The 16,661-nt window shown below is 38.4% G+C and overlaps 1 protein-coding gene across 2 annotated transcripts in view; it reads left to right on the forward strand.

The window, feature by feature from the left end:
- PIGG (phosphatidylinositol glycan anchor biosynthesis class G) overlaps positions 1 to 16,661 on the forward strand; it is an 82,262-nt gene that overhangs the window by 26,431 nt on the left and 39,170 nt on the right. For both annotated transcript variants that reach the window (XM_057426503.1, XM_057426504.1), the window contains exons 9-10: positions 5,373 to 5,821; positions 12,565 to 12,756. In XM_057426503.1, coding sequence (XP_057282486.1) covers positions 5,373 to 5,821; positions 12,565 to 12,756 — 641 coding nt within the window. The remainder of the gene's footprint in view (positions 1 to 5,372; positions 5,822 to 12,564; positions 12,757 to 16,661) is intronic.

Below are 16,661 nucleotides of genomic sequence, written 5' to 3' on the forward strand. Positions count from 1 at the left end.
TTTTATTATGTAAACAAAATATTCTTCTGTTTATTTTAAACTGCCCTTTTTATTTTAAAATATTCTTGTTTTTCCTCCTCTCTGTGGCATTATTGTTGAATGGAACAATGAAACATTTTTATGCAGTTGTACCTTTTTTTTTTTCCCTTTTTTTCCTCCTTTTTTCTTTTTTTTTTTCTTTTGTTTTCCTTTTTTTTTGACTTAGGGAAAAGCAGTAAGTACAGGAAAATGTGGTCTGTATTACTCTGTCATAGGAAAGTTATGATCACTGGGAATCAAGAAGGTGCAGAGAATTCAAATTTCAGAAGGGAACAGAATGATGAGTATGTAAATTGTGGGTGATGGTTGAGCATGAAAAATAAATCGTTTCTCTTCCGAAAGTGATTGAAAAATTGCTCAGGTATTAACTTTGGATGGTTAATATTCGTGAAAAAGCTTCAGTCTCAACCACACAGAAGCCACATCAGTGGCACTGGAGGACCAAGATGATAGACTACAGGAGGTTTTATTTCAAACTGAAGAAAATGAAAGTTTCATAGGCAGACATTCATGTATTCAATTTTTTTATGTTCTGGCACTTCTGCAAACTAGCAAGATATGTTCAAAGATAGGGCAAAGAGGTCCACTTCTGTATTACTTAGTTACTAATGCTGATACATTGAATGATAAAGCTACCTAGGCTTGGGAGATAGTAGGCTTAAGTTGAAAGTCTGGCATTTATAAATTTCTAAACCAAAGATTCTGTATTAAATTTGTGTGCCAAGATACTGGTGCAAGTCATATTAGTCTTTTGGTATCTGGAGTGCCTGCTGAGTTCTTGAGGGTTGGAGTTGTTCAGCAGCTAGAAAAACAGAGCTGCAGCTATCAGAGTAGGAGCTACATTTCTGTGTGTGTAAATGAGATCTAAAAAATTTAGTATAAGCAATCTGATGTCAGGCTATAAAAAACCTGATGGCATTCCTAATAAGGCACAGTACATACATGAGGGGTTACCAATGCATTTAGAAAAAAATTTATGAAGTTGTTTTCTGTATTCTTAGATCAGGAGGTTATAATTTTCAGGTAAGTTTTCATTTTGCATGTGGCATGTGGCAGTGCAACTCTAATCTGAAATGTGTTTTATCAATAAATGCCCCTGGACTTTAATCCTTTGGGAATATAGTAGTAGTTTTTTTTTGTTTTTTTGTTTTTTCTCTCCTGGAGTTTTGAGAGTCAGATAACCAGGCAAGAAATACGGATTTCTGTCTGGCACTGGGACATTCACGCTAATACCATCTCTTTATTGAGACTTTTGCATCTTTGCTGTTGATAATACATCACTTTTTCAGTTTTCCTATCAGTTCTAACAGCAACCAAATACAAGAGAAGAATACTTATATGGATTTTATGTTGTCTTATAAAGAAGACGAATTGTATTGAAGTCTGGTTTGTTCTCATTTGTTGAGGATCTCTGATTCCTTTGTCTCTGCAAACAGATGGTGCTTTCGTGCTCACTCATTATTTAGTTAGCCAAGATCTTTAAGGTCAGCCTGATGAAATTATTGGAGTTTAAATTTTCTGTAGTTTAGTCATGTACTGATTTTTGTCTCAGCTTTGTGAATTTCATGGTCTTTGGTCTTTGCATGGACTAGCTTGTCCTTTTATTCCAAATACCAGCTTATGGTGTTTAGTTTTTCAGAGTAGAGTACTAAACAAAAAGGAGTGGTCTTCAGAGCACCAAAGGAATCAAATGCTAGTAAATTTAGACTCATAGAATCATAGAATCATAGAATCGTTAGGGTTGGAAAGGACCTTAAGATCATCTAGTTCCAACCCCCTGCCGTGGGCAGGGACACCTTACGCTAAATCATGTCACCCAAGGCCTCATCCAACCTGGTCTTGAACACTGCCAGGGATGGAGCATTCACAACCTCCCTGGGCAACCTATTCCAGTGCCTCACCACCCTAACAGGAGAGAATTTCCTTCTTATATCCAATCTAAACTTCCCCTGTTTAAGTTTTAACCCGTTACCCCTTGTCCTATCACTACAGTCCCTAATGAAGAGTCCCTCTCCAGCATCCCTGTAGGCCCCCTTCAGAAACTGGAAGTCTGCTATGAGGTCTCCACGCAGCCTTCTCTTCTCCTGGCTGAACAGCCCCAACTTCCTCAGCCTATCTTCATACGGGAGGTGCTCCAGTCCCCTGATCATCCTCATGGCCCTTCTCTGGACTTGTTCCAACAGTTCCATGTCCTTTTTATGTTGAGGACACCAGAACTGCACACAGTACTCCAGGTGAGGTCTCACAAGAGCAGAGTAGAGGGGCAGGATCACCTCCTTTGACCTGCAGCCCAGGATACGGTTGGCTTTCTGGGCTGCAAGCGCACACTGAAGCTGGCTCATGTTCATTTAGATTGTGTCTGGGCAGTTTTTCAGATTATGTATGTTCTTGTGCTAAATTTAGAGTGTTCCCCCCCCCCCCCCCCCCCCCGCCTTATTGTTGTCTGTAGCCTCATGGGGAGTCCTTTTTTTTTTTTTTGTGTTGGTGGGGTGGGTTGTTTTGGTTTTTTTTAAAGTGTTTTTTTGAGGGGTTCTTTTTGTTTTTGCTTTTTCTTTTAAGTGAAATGACTTTGTAATATATTTCTCTTCATCAAGGACTATAGTGATAGGACAAGGGCAATGGGTTCAAATTTAAATGGGCGATTCTTCAGGTTGACTATAATGAAGAAATTCTTTACTATGAGGTTGGTGAGGTACTGGCACAGGTTGCCCAGAGAAGCTGTGGCTTCCCCATCCGTGGCAGTGTTCAAGGCCGGGTTGGACGGGGCTGTGAGCAACCTGGTTGAGTGTGAAGTGTTGCTGCCTGTGGCAGGGGGCTGGAATTGGGTGATCTTAAGGTCCTCTCCAATCCAAACCGTTCTGTGGTTCTATGATTTTATTTCTTTAACAGCACAAGAAATGGAGGGGATGTTGAGTACTTGATAACTTTAACTATACCTTCTTCGTTCTTTCACATCTTTAAAATCTTGATTTTTGCAAAATTTGTTTTCCTCAAAGCAAAATTCCAGATAGTCTTAGCTTCTTGCATCAAGTATGTTTGTTGTTCTCTCCATGTTATGTAGTTTTGCTTATTGATCAAAAATACATATACTGCTGTCAGTATATCTTAAACATAAGTGAGACTGTCATCTAAGATACTCAGATACTTGTATTGTTTACAGCCAATTTCTTGTACTTGCTCTAATATTAGTGAGTTTCTGTATTCTTCTAACAAATTATTTAAACAGTTCAGGAATCGCAATACACTGTGCATCTTTGAATGTGAGTACATTCTCTATGAGATATATCTCTATGAATATTCAAGGCTGTCCTTTAAAGCTTGTTCATAAGGTCAGATGTAGGAGGATGATGCACTTGAAGTGTGCAGTTAAGGAAGTACATGAAAGTAGGTTCAGAGATCCTTGTTTTCAAGAAAAAATGGCATGCAGTAGTTTTAATGTGGCTTTTAAGTTGTTTATTAGGTGTTTAAAATACCGGTCTGAGATAGTCTGTGACATTTTCTAGTAGAAGCAAAATTGAGAAAATAAAATGGTAAAGGATGACTTTTGACACTCCCTTTCTCAGAATGCTTCACAAGTATGTAACCCTGTTTGTTAAGGCATCTTGGGAAAGCCCTGCTGGCTCCAGTGCCCTCCACAGCTGGGACATTTGTCCTGCCCTGCTGCTGGAGCCCAACTGTATGCAGTCAGCCTGCACCCATGTCCCTGCCTCTGGATCAGACTTTGAGGAGAAGCTAAACAGGCAGAGGTGTGTCATGTTACCTTTCAGACATAGGTGTGCACTCTGAGCCCTCCAGCTGCTGATGCAGCCCTACAAGCTTGATGATCCATGGTCACTTCTGTTGCTGACACCCTGACCTCTCCTGTACTCTGATCACCCAGCTGCTGATGCCTCGGGCACACAGTCCTATGGCCTGTGGTCCCTACTCAGGTCTCAGGCACATGGACCCTCATGTGCTGCAGTCACTGGCACTATGGAAATGTGGGTCCGATGACCCATGATCCTGCCCCAGTTGCAGGCATTTGCTTTTACTTGCTCTGTCTCAAATTCTGGCATGCAGGCTTATCCTGAGTTACAGTGAGAACTTGCAGCACCCACAAGTGGGACAAGGAGTGGAGTTGCACAGAAAGATAAGAGAGGATTTAATAACACAGAATAGACCACAGTGATCAGGCACAGAGCTCAGCCAGTGAAATGCATTGAATGGCACCTGCTTATGTGTGACTCTGGCTCCTTATCCCTTCCTCCTCTCACTTTGCCTCCTGCCTCCAGCTTTTTCCTCCCCCACCTTTGACACTTTCCTGAAGCTTTGTTTAGTGAGCTTGCATAGATCTACAGGTGCCATCAGGCATCTGTAATACTCGTGTTCTGTCACTTCCTCCTGATCTGTTACAAAGTCCAGACTGATGCTCTTCACAGCTATGCTTGCGGTTTCTTAATGGCCTGTCAGTTAATGGCTGAAGAGTTTTGGTCATCTTTATGGTCTCCTGTAGTGCTTACTTAGCAGGTTTGTGTCTCTGTGTGATCTTTTTATGGCTTTCCCTGTTACTTTGTATTCCCTGTGAGCTGAAAAGGTCCTTTACTTGATAGTGTCAGTGGACCAGATGCTCTCACCTTCCACATGCCCTTATGCTCTCTTTTTAGCTGCATCATCAAGGGCAGTAATGATGAGGCAATTCCTAGTAGCTGCTGTGAACAGAAAATCAAACTAATGGAGGCTTTAGAGAATTTTGTGGGTTTGGATAGGCACAGCATGTGAAATAAATAATTGATGGCTAAGGTTTAAAGTAGATTTTATGATGAAGGGCATGTTTTGAGCTCTGCAAGATTAAAAGGTGCCATCATGCTATCTGCAAGTAACTTTTGTTAATTTTAGTAGTGAAGGCTGTCACTGTACTGAGTTAAGGGTAGCACAGATTGAAACTATTAGAAAATTACCTGTTTTCTATGTCTCAGGTTTGATTTCTGGAGGATTTCTACTTTAATTTCTACAAATATGCAGCGGGGAGAGAGCTTGTTTCAAACCTACTGTCACAGGGTGGTAGGGAATCTTAATCAGTAGAGTTGTGATGATTATTTGTAGAGCTTTTTCCTTTAAAAAGAATGTCACCTTAAAAGGTATGATTATGTTGCAATGCTAGCTAAATAGCCTACACCAAAATGATTCTTTTATAAATTTTTGTATTTGTCAAGATAGAAATAACTTGTCTTGCTGTTTTCTTGGAAGACATTTTTGTAAGCATAATATGAATGCTTAAACAAGTGAAATTTGTGTATACTTTCACCAATGGTTTGTTGTTTTTTTTTTTTTTCTTTTTTGTTTTTTTTTTTCAGAATTCAGTTTTGTCCAGTTCCAGCTGGTCAGAAATTGATGTGCTGATTCTGGCTGGAACAGTTGCCCATGTTTTGAGTTTGGGGGCAAGCAGTTTTGTCGAAGAGGAGCATCAAACCTGGTATTTTCTAATTAATACGCTTTGTTTGGGGCTGAGTCAGGAACTTTGTAGGAACAATTTTCTTCTGAAAGAATATGACCCTCAGCATAGTACCAGTGTAAAACAAAGTTTTGGGAAAGCCTCTGAGTACAAGAACATAGACATTCCAGCAGCAGATAATTCAAAATTGGGCAAGACCACCACTTCAGCTGAATTCAGTAGAGGATCAGATAAGTGGATAAGCTTAGCGAGTCCATGGATCATCCTTATTTGCTGTCGGCTTCTTCGATCCTTGAATCAGACAGGTGTTCAGTGGGCTCATCAGCCAGACTTGGGACACTGGTTGACAAGGTGGGTATTTGATTTATTGTCATACTTTCTGTCTTAATTAAAAATTAATATATGTTTTCTATGGTAAAATATATATATGCATTTCTATACAGTCTCTTTTTAGAAAGTGCTGCAAACATGCAGAGCAGGTAAATAGTGAAGTAACATAATGCATTTTTCACTTCTATTTCCCGCAGGAGTAATTCCTTGTGTACTATCAATAATAATCTCTGCCCTGCACCATGGCTTATCTAATTAATGCCAATTATACATGATAGGTTTATCAAGGCAAAAAGTAAATATTTTCCATGTGCAAGTCAACAGTGTCTGGTTTGGAAATTAAAAATCATGTAATGGAATTAAACCCTTGAAATTAAGGCTGAAGGTTTTGCTTAGTTCCAAACTTTATGAAGCTGAAGAAGATGCTGCACATAGAATTCTTCCTTGTCTTTCACAGACATAAAACGTATGGGTGGAAACCTGAAATTTTTCAAATGTAGTATGATGAACAAAAAAGCATTTTTTAAAACTTCAGGTGTAATTGAGAAGGGCTTCTACTTTTTCTACTAGCTTCTAGTATTGTGAAGAGCTATGGTCATTATTGAGATATAAGGAGTACTTGATATTTGAGCTGTCTACTTCATCTGGCGGACAGAGATACAATACCTGGTAGCTGACTAGTCAGGGTTTTGCAGATAGCAGATGGGGGAGGGGGCTGTGCTATGTAAGATAAGTAGATTTCTTGCTAGTATCTTGTGGAAGAATTCCACATGGAAGGAATGTCATTCGTCATTCATTAAAAGTGACATGAGCAAATGAACCAATATGAAACTTGTTACTTATTGTCAGCCTTACAGATAAAATGCTAATTGCTGTGACAGGCATGGGTGCTGGAGACATGAGTTACGAGGGAATTTATTGCAGTATAGCAATTCGATACCAAAGCTTTTGCTATGCATTCCTCCTCTTCAGATGAGGCAAGGGATTGAGGAGGGAATGCTACATTTCCAACATTAAGTCCCACACCACAGAGAACTCAAGTTGTTATGAGCTTAAGCAAGTGTGAGAGCAGGATTAAGTGTGATTTGGTGCAACTGGGAGGATTTTTTTAATTAATCCTGAGACCTCCCAAAGATCTATTGCTTAGATCTAATCTAGATCTATTCTGAAGATCTGTTGCATAGATCTAATCTAGATCTATTCCTGGGTCAGATGTCTTCTTCAGAATGTCAGCCCTTTCCTTTGGAGGGGAGTAGTGCCACAGAGCTGAGAACCAAGGAGTTGACATTCTTTCAGCTGAAAAATTGCATTGTTATAGAGGTACACTTTTGCTCATATGGTCCCCTGGGAATGTTTACTGATACTTGGAAATGTTACCAGCCTTCTAAAAACTGTGCGTGTGCTCCTGGACTTCTGAGAATCTGTCTTGGTTAAGTGTGCTCCACCTCTGATTTCTTGGTGCTAGGAATGCCTGTAGAGCAGCAAAACCTCTTATAGCCTTGGGCTGTAGGGACTCAGGGAGACAGCATGGGTAGAATGTAGTCTACAGCTAGAGCAAGTGCTTCTAGGGCTTCCTGATTTTATAACAAGAGCTGGGAGATTCTGTATGCCCAGCTCTAGCACTATTGCCTCTTAGGAGCTTCCAGGCAATGCACTCAAGTAACCCAAAGCTCCTAACACCTGCTCTGGCTTAGTCTTTTTGTAGTTGTTGGGGAGAGAGGGGGGAAAGAGAAGGAGGAGGTTTTTTTTTTTTTTGTTGTTTCTTTCTTCTTTTCCTGTGATTCGGTGTGTTTTGCAGAATTCCTATCCATCTTTAAAAACCACAGAATCACAGGACGGCTGAGGTTGGAGGGGATATCTGGAAATGGTTTGTTTCAGTCCCCCTACTCAGAGTGGAGTGATCTTGGACAGATTATTCAAATCTGTGTCCAGCTGGGTCTTTGGTATCTCCAAGCATGGAGACTCCACAGCTGTTCTTGGCAACCTCTTCTTCTTCTTCTTTTTTTTTTACCTCCAAAATTTTCCATCTGTTTAAACAGAATTTCCTTTATTTCAGTTTGTGGCCATTACCTCCCTCTTGTCCTTTTGCTGGGTACCATGAAGAAAAATATGGCTTCAACTTTTTTTAACACCTTCCACCTCCAGTGAGGCTGGTAAGATCCATACTGAGCCTTCTTTTCTTGAGGCTAAATGGTCTCGGTGCTTTGAGCTTTTCCTTGTAAGACAGATATTCCAATCCCATCACTATCATTTTCGTAATCCTTCACTGCACTTCCTCCAATATGTCGATATGGAAGGACCTCTTGCCTTGTACCTGCTGTCTTACTCCTCCCCTCACTGGCCCTGTATTTTAACAGCATGGCTGTTGCTTTGCCAGTATGGTGAGCTAAGTCATTGAATAGATGTGGCTGGAAAAATAACCCAGGATGGTGTGGGGGACTATTGGCTTTCACGTGGACCACTTCCCACTCTGATTTACCATCTAGCTCCACAAGTAAATGGGCTGGCTTAGTAATACAAATGCAGGGAGGGAAGATTGTGCAAGCCAGCACTACTGGTGTTGAAATTCCTGTAGGGAAAAAAACCTCCAAACCTGGAAGTATCTGCATCCTTTTAAGTGCTACAGACATGAAGAGTTTTTAATTTCTACCACTGTCAAGCATTCATTATACAAACCCAGTTGTCTTTCAAATCTGATTGAGAAAGAAACAATGATTCACAAACTTACTTTTGGGGGCTTTAAGAAGTTTATGGAACAGTTCAGAGTGCCATGGCAGGCTAAAAAGTTGTGCCATTTGGGCTGCCACAGTTACGCTTTCTTTCTTTCATTGGTGTAACGGCTGCCATGTTTAAGGAGCAGGTGAAAGAGCAGAACCCTGGCAGCTCTGGCACAGGTTGGCTTGGGCTGCTGTGGAACTACATCCTGACTTAAATCAATGGAGCAGTTTTTAGATTAAGAGGAAAATGTAATATATGTCACCATATTGATGTATACTTCAGTTGCTGTATAGGGTTAAAAGATTGCTCAAAATAGCAGCATTTGAAGTGTACAGTTTTTGAACTTGAGTGATGTGATGTAGGTGAGTTTTTTAGTATGAAATCATTTACTGTACAAGCTCTGGAAAGATCGGTCAACAATGCAACTAAATATTTGCACATCCTGTGGTTTGTAGAGTGTCTGTGAATTCCTATTCAGCAAGCATGCCTGCATTTTCTTCTGTTGGAAGTCTTAACATCTTTGTTGCTTCTCCTTCACAAGAGAACAGGGTGGTAGAAATATCTGTTTCCCTAGTGTGTTGATCAGGGTTGAGATGATGTGTTTTCCTTACAGTGTAAATTAAAAGTTGGTGATAAGCCAAGTTCCATAAAGCACTTATTCCTCTTCCCAAAATGCATTGCTAGTCTGTAAGGTTGATTGTTATTCTATTTTAAGTATGTGTTTAATTTGCATAGTTATGTCGTAATAGCACATTTTTTAGTGATGCCTTTTAGGCATCACACTCAGACTAATATTTTGTTTATCTGGACAGTGCTCAAGGGGCTCAGCATTTGAGAGAGACTATTGTGCAGGTTTGTGCATGGAAAAATGTAAGCAGCAAAACCCAGAAAATCAATCTAGCTATAGTGTGTTGAATTTGGTTACTAGAAATGCATTCAGCAGTGCTGAAATAAGGGAAATGTTCTTTGTTATTTGCAGAGAGCTCTGTGAAACCTGGTACATGGTACAAAGGGGAAAAAAAAAAAAAAAGACTTTGGGGAAAAAGAGCATAATAAAATCAGACAGTAGATGAAGCGGAAGAGAACATGCAATTCCTAAATTTTCTTGGAAGTTGGGTTTTCTTTTTAATTAGTTGGTATGCAGTTAGCTTTATTTGGCTGTTAATCTTGCTCAGAACTGATACTCAGATGTCAGAGCTGCTACATGGCTCAGTGTGGAAGGGGAAAGGTGTCGATGACAGCATCAGCTTGAATAGAACTGATGAGAAGCAGCACCATAGGAAAATGGTAGTACTTTCTTTCAATAATGTACTTAATCATCCCCAAATACCCTTCACCCCAAAGTTAGCATTCCGTGTGACTCTTGTGCATTCTATTGTACATAGTAGAATGAAAGTAAACAAGCAAAAAAGACTTTATCCGCATAAAATGTGAATTTCGTGCATACATAATTTCTTTCATTCTTGATTTCCAATAGTGAGGTGAAAACAAAGCAGTGGAAGGAAATGTTTTCAACCTTCATTTTGATAGCAGAAGTATGACAGTGTAGACCACAAGCTGTTACTGTAAAAACATTATAGCTGAAGCACTCTTTTTTTTTTTTTACTTTCCCCCTCCCCAGGTTCTGTCTCAGAAAACCATTGGTCCTTCAGTTTCAGTTTTGTGGTTTAGGCAAAACCCAGTACATTTCAGCTGAGATCAGTTAATGCTTGTATTTCTGCGTAGAATATCAAAATCACTCAGAGCTTTGCTCAGTGACTGGGCTCTGTTGAACAACAACAATACCCTTTCAAAATATGTGTTAATTTGATATGCATTTAGCGGCATAACTGTAAGAATGCTGGCTGCAAAGCTTGAAAATGTAGCTGATTTATACTGAACTGACTTCACTTACTATAAAACCTTTTATTGTATTTTTGTTTTGTTTTATTTAGTTTTATCAGCAAACTCTAAAACACTGTGGGGTTTTTTTTTGTTTGTTTTTTTGGTTTGGTGATTTTTTTTTTTCCCCTTCTTTTTTTTTTCCAACAAATTTACATGGTTCTAAAAAATTTAAACCAGAAAACACAGAGGACTGTTCCCAGAAAATTTGTACATGAGTTGGTTATAGACTCCTGTGCTAGGAGTTAAGAACACACCATTACTAACTGATGGCAAAAGGACTTTGAACCTTGCTGCCCAACTGGGCCTTCTCTGAGAATGTTCTTTCTTTTTGAGGGGGTGAGAGTATGATTTCAAGTGTTCACTCTAGAAAGTTGCAGCTGTTAGTGAGTGTCTTGCTTGATATAGCAGTTACTTCTTGCAGTTAGGAATGCTTATTTTAATTTTTATGTGTTGCTATGTTGGGTTTGCCTGCAAGAGTCTCCTAACAGAAGTGGATTGACTATTTTAGATAAAGATACAAAGATGACGATGATGATGTGCTGTTATTTATCTGTGATTTATCTTGCTCTCATACGATGAGCAGCCAAGGATAATATAGCCTGAAACCTTTTAAAATTTTCCACAAAGGCTCATTTGAAAAATGCAGTGGCTGCTAAATCAGTTCTGTGTGTTGGCATGGGGGCTGGATCTTAAGGGCCTTTCCAACCTTAACTATTCTACTATTCTGTGGTCATAAGAGATGGTAGGTGCACTGTCTTGCTGCAGCAGTGTATTCACTGCTTTTACTGGCTCTTCCTGTAGTTAGGAGAAACATCAAAACTACCTTTTCTCTCCTGTAATGTTCCAGTGTTTATTCCTCTCACTTTCTTTTACTGGCCTGCAGAGAACAGTGCATCTCTTGGGAGTCCTATAAAGTTGTATGGAAGGATTCTGCAGGGAGGACTAACAGGACAATTTTTCTGCCCCGTATCCTCTCCTCTGTGAATTCCAAGCACAATAGGTCAGACAGCTATTGGTGAATGTCCTGATAAAGCGTATACTGGGGAACAGGAAAGAAAACCTGTTTGAAGCACTGTAATTTTGATTAAATCATAGGTAAAAACTGGAATTTCATAAGTGTTAATGCAGGTAACAGCCAGGGCTTACTGTCAGTTTGCTGAAGTTAGTGATCTTTTATCATGGCATTTTGAAGTGCGGAAGACAGAAGATGGAGCCCTTGGCTCTCACACTATACACAATGTTCTTTAAGTAAATCTAACAAAATAAGTGGTTCTAGGTCATTTAGGGTACTGGGGATATTTGCAGTAAGCAAATGTTAGCAATTCTTGGATTACAGTGGGCTTTCTGGAATTGCATCACCAGCTGTGGTAGGGGTTGAGTTCAGATCTTTACCTTACCCCATTACATTTTGCAGTGGTAATTGATAATCACTGTAGATTTAAATACATAATGTTGGCAGCATGCTCAATGAAATGCCTTTGATTCTGGAATGAGCGTTAGCTATTTAGGATGTAGGGGAACAAACAAACCATGTCTGCAATCTTCTTGGCCATAATGCAAATTTAGTGTCTTTATTCCTTGTATGTATTGATCCAGTACAAGTGCTGTAGTTGTGTAAAGGAATTTTACTGTGATAATGCATTTGGGTGTGTATATTTTAATCTATGTAAGTACACTTCTGGTAATTTTGGTTGGGTAATGTTTTGTATGTCTAAAATTAAATTAGCAGTTATTTAAAAAGAGAGAATAGGTCTAATTCTATAGTGCAAAATTATTTTATACCTTATGCTAGAAATTGAAATGCTGTACTATAAGCAAAATGCACTGTTTCAAAATGTATAAATAACAAAATGCTAGTTTAAGTGCATTAGTCCCTTTTCCATTATACAATATGCAGCTCAGTTTTTATATAATTAACACAGTAAGTAGCATATGGTAGAACACAATAATTATACTTTTAAACATGCATGCTTGAATAGAAAACCTCATTTAAAATACTGCTTTTCTAAAAATACTAAAATATTTTACTGTACCTCTTGGAAAGTTCGTAACAGATGTCATTGCAGTCATTAATTTAGATATAAAGTGCTGTAGCTGTGTCAAATGTTTTAAACAGCAATTACAGTGGTTTTAAGGGGGTTGTTTGCTTGTTTGTTTTACAGTTCTGAACATAAATCCGAACTCTCCTTCTTGGCTGCAGTATCCCTACTTATGATCTTCTTTCTGGTTCAAAGAAGATGCTCCCTGGTTTCAAAAATTGCTATGGCACTCGGGCTCCTGGGAGTCTACAGTTACAGGGCAGCGATTGGAAATGTCATATTTCCATGGCAACATGGTAGCAAAGATATTTCAAAGTAAGTTAATCAACAGATACGTAACTCTATTTCTAGAGAGGTGTTAATGCTTTGGATATCAAGGAATGAAGTGGGAGGGGACACTATGTCTAGTCTAAAATCGCATTCTTTTGAATAAAACTCTATTTTGTAGGTGGCCAGCACTCAGATTTTGTAGTGTGTGCATAATTTTGAGCTCCATGAAGTGTCTTTTGACTGTGACAGTTTAGAAGCTAATCAGATAAGAATTAATATGAGGAAAACCCAAATATTCATACCCTGTATTTTTGCTGCAAAGAAACTTCAAATGCACTATTTCCTCTTGTTCTAAATGGACTTGCCACATTTAACAGAGCATGTGCCAAGCTCATTTAGCTACTTCTTAATTTTGATAAATGCTTAGGCAGTAATTTGGAGAGTTACTTTTCCGTATCTTTCATTTGCTGGTGACTCTTCTGTACTGTTTGGCCTTTCAAGATGTAACCAAATCCCTCTTGAGGTCTAGGCTGTGCTTCAGAATGCATACTAAGGATTTTTATGTGGATATTAAGTTTCTTATAGAACTAGTCTGTAATGGTAAGGAAGCTGTTAGCTGTTTCACCAGCAGGTGCTTCTGGAATATATATAGGTATAGCTAAGTGGACTTACTTTTATTATGATACTTTTTACTGTTGGATGGTCTGGCTCTGCAGCCTCAAGCTTTTGTACATGTCAGAGAGCTGTGGAAAACTTCTAGAATCAGTTAGGTCATTTGATGAGGAGGAAGGGATTGTGAAAGAGAAGTAGTAAACCAGTCATTTTCTGGACTTAATAATCTTTCTCTCAACTTATTTTTTGATATTTTGATATGGAATTTGATATGGATACAAACGGTTTCTGTTGGCACTTCTTAATCAGGGGCCAGAGATTCTTAAGATATGCAGAGATGGAAAAATCCTCTCCTTACAGGAGAAGATCTTAGGACGTATAAAAGATCAGATTTGCTAACAAGGCATGTTTTATAACAACTGTGTATGTATGTATATCTAGATATATTTACATACATTCTGTCTCTCCAAATATTGATGATAATTCTAGTTGTATACTAGTGTTAAGCTAACATTGTGTGCTATTTCTCCTGGATGTGAAAGTAAGGGTTATCTATACACAGTCTGCAGGATTTGGTTCTGTATTTGCAAATGCTTGATTTCTGAGTGTGACCTCTAGTTTTGCTTTTTGCTTTCTGTTTGAGTATAGTCCCTGGAGAAGAATACTGTCCTTGCAGTGAGAAGCAAAATACTGCAGCGTGGGACTGAACATTAAATACAGCAATTGATCCACAAATAAAATGCCATTAGAGAAATAAATGGGGTACTTACATACTAAAGGCAGAGAATTTACTGTGAACCTGTTCATTCTATAATCAGTATATTGATTGCAATTATAATAAGATAGATACTGGCTTTTTGTGTTACTTCACTGTAAATAAATAGTGAACATGGTGATTTGCTTAAATTACGCTAGGTCTTTATCTCGGGTTATAGACTTGTCTAAAAATTACTGTTTTGTTTCAAAGCTTTGTACCCTTCAGATTCTCAGTGTAAGCTGGTAGGGTTAGCAAATGCAGGTTCTGACATTTGTGTTGACACGTGTTTTGCACCTGGGGCAGGAAGTGTCATGCAGGATTAAGGTCACTTTCCAGATTTCAGTAAGAAAGGACCAACAATAAATGTGTGACAAAATAGCTGTTTTATAAGATAGAGTAAAAAGAGGAATATAGGTAGTGAGTATCTTCAGATGTTGGTAAACCTACTTTTTTTCAGCGTCAGAAAAACCCCAGATGAATCTTCCTATGGCATGCTGTGGCACACCGGTCCCATGTGTGAAGAGGTTCTTCCTCCCTCCCATACTATGATGCCTTTTATTTTATGTTAAAAAAAAACCAAAAACAAACCAAAACAAAAACCCAAAACAATAAAACTCTCCAAAAACCCAAACCAAACAACCCAGCCAACCAAATCAAACCAAACCCATGTGTCTGCTCCTACCCTGTCAGAATTATCTTTGTTGTAACACCCCCCACCCCCCCCCCCAGCACACAACACAGGCCATCACAAGGGCTCCAGCATGGTCCCTTGCCAGAACATCGAGAAGCCCATGATAATGTGGGTTTCTCGATCCTGAAGTACAAGGCCAGACAGTACAGTATAGAGCAGACATGATTTGCCCAAGATCAGTAACTTGTCAAACATGTTATCTTTGTCAAGGCTCCCAATACAGCATGTCAAAAAACATGGTACACACATCTTAGTTTTGAGATGTTAGCTGATGTGTTGTCATAGTAATCCTAGCTCATCAGATTGCTGGTGTGATAAATGGTAAAGGCCTGTTTAAAATACCACCAGGAGCAAAACCAGGACTTTCTTTTAAATATGTCTAGAAGTACGTTTATTCATGTGTGTTCATGATGTGGAATAACTCCAAATCCAGGTGCAAGGAAGAGGTAATTTTGTGTAACATGAGAAAAAGCTGTAGGCAGCCAAAGCATTTTTCATACCTGATGTTTGTTCTGTAAGATGAAGAACTTTTGCTCTGAAACTCCTCGTCTCTGTACTCTTTACTGAAGATAAGGTGTTGGGTTTTTTTCTCTGAATGTGACAGTTGCTGGGAGGTAAATGAGGGACAAGAAGCAATTCAAGTATATCACATCTTCTATGGCTTACACTAAGATAACCTCTAAATTAAAATATGCAAGGAAGTAATTTGGCTTTCCATTTCTCATTGTTTAAAAATGATAATTTGTGAAATGAAAAAGATAGGTATCGTACTAACTCAAACAAATAATAGTAGTGCATTTGCTGAGAAATTGGTTTTTTAGTCTGAATTTCTATCAAGTGGTTAATTTCAGTTTTCACTTACCTCATTTAATAGTGACAAATACCCAAAGCTATGTCCTAAAGTTTTACTTCTAAGTTGCATGAATGTATTTTAATGTTTTATGGTAATAATTACATCGGAATTTCCAGAGATGCTGAAAAAGGGCACTGAATTTCTGCCTTCGCCAGAAATGGAAGAACTGTCTAAACTTTACGGATTTTGGTTTGGGTTGGTTTTTGGTTTGTTTGTTTGTTTTTTTTTTTTTGTTTATTTTTGTTTGTTTGTTTGTTTGTTGTTTTTCACATTTTTTTTCCCCCTAAAGGAAAAAGCCAATTGCCCTACAAAGATTTTAGAAAGGCTTGATATTTAAGGGAATAAAACAGTAAAGTGCCTTTGCTTATACCATTATGTATGAGTTTGCAACTCTGAAAGCTAAACCACAGAACATAGCGCTGTATTCAGGTTTAGAAAGCCCACATCACTGTCATGAGGTGGTTTAATCTTTTTTCTTGGTTCTGTGAGTGCAAAAAGAAAACTGAATTTATAAATACTGTTGCTTATTATTTCTCTTCACGCTTTTTGGTTCTTTTTCCTGCATGTGGAAAATAAATACTGAATTCAAGCTCATTTGTTAGCAGTAGTTGAGAAGTGGCCTTCCAAAGTCTGAAAAAAATAATTAAAAGAAATTTATTTTTAGAAATTTTTATTAGTGGTGTTTTCTGTTGTCAGCTGGTTACATTAGTTCCACCAAGTACAACTAAGCTTTTACTATTTTTAGTGTCATGGTCTAATTCTCCATGTATTATTAAGTCCAGATGACTCAACAATCTTCAGTTCTGAGTGAATTATGTTAGCTTTGTAGGAGAACATGTTTGTTCACCACTCAAGTATAAAGTGACTGCTAATCCCTAAAGACGGTGTGTATTACCTTATGGATAAAATATGTAGATAATGTGTTTTTTTATCTTTTTTAAAACCAGCAGATTTTTTAATATGCTCATTTGGTGAGTTCATTGGATTATTATTATAGTTTAATAATCTAATGATTAGATTAATAGGATCTGTAACTT

Source organism: Pezoporus wallicus, unplaced genomic scaffold (assembly GCF_028554395.1).
Source record: "Pezoporus wallicus isolate ANWC-B61680 ecotype Strahan unplaced genomic scaffold, APGP_CSIRO_Pwel_v1 contig_5116, whole genome shotgun sequence".
Taxonomy (NCBI): domain Eukaryota; kingdom Metazoa; phylum Chordata; class Aves; order Psittaciformes; family Psittacidae; genus Pezoporus; species Pezoporus wallicus.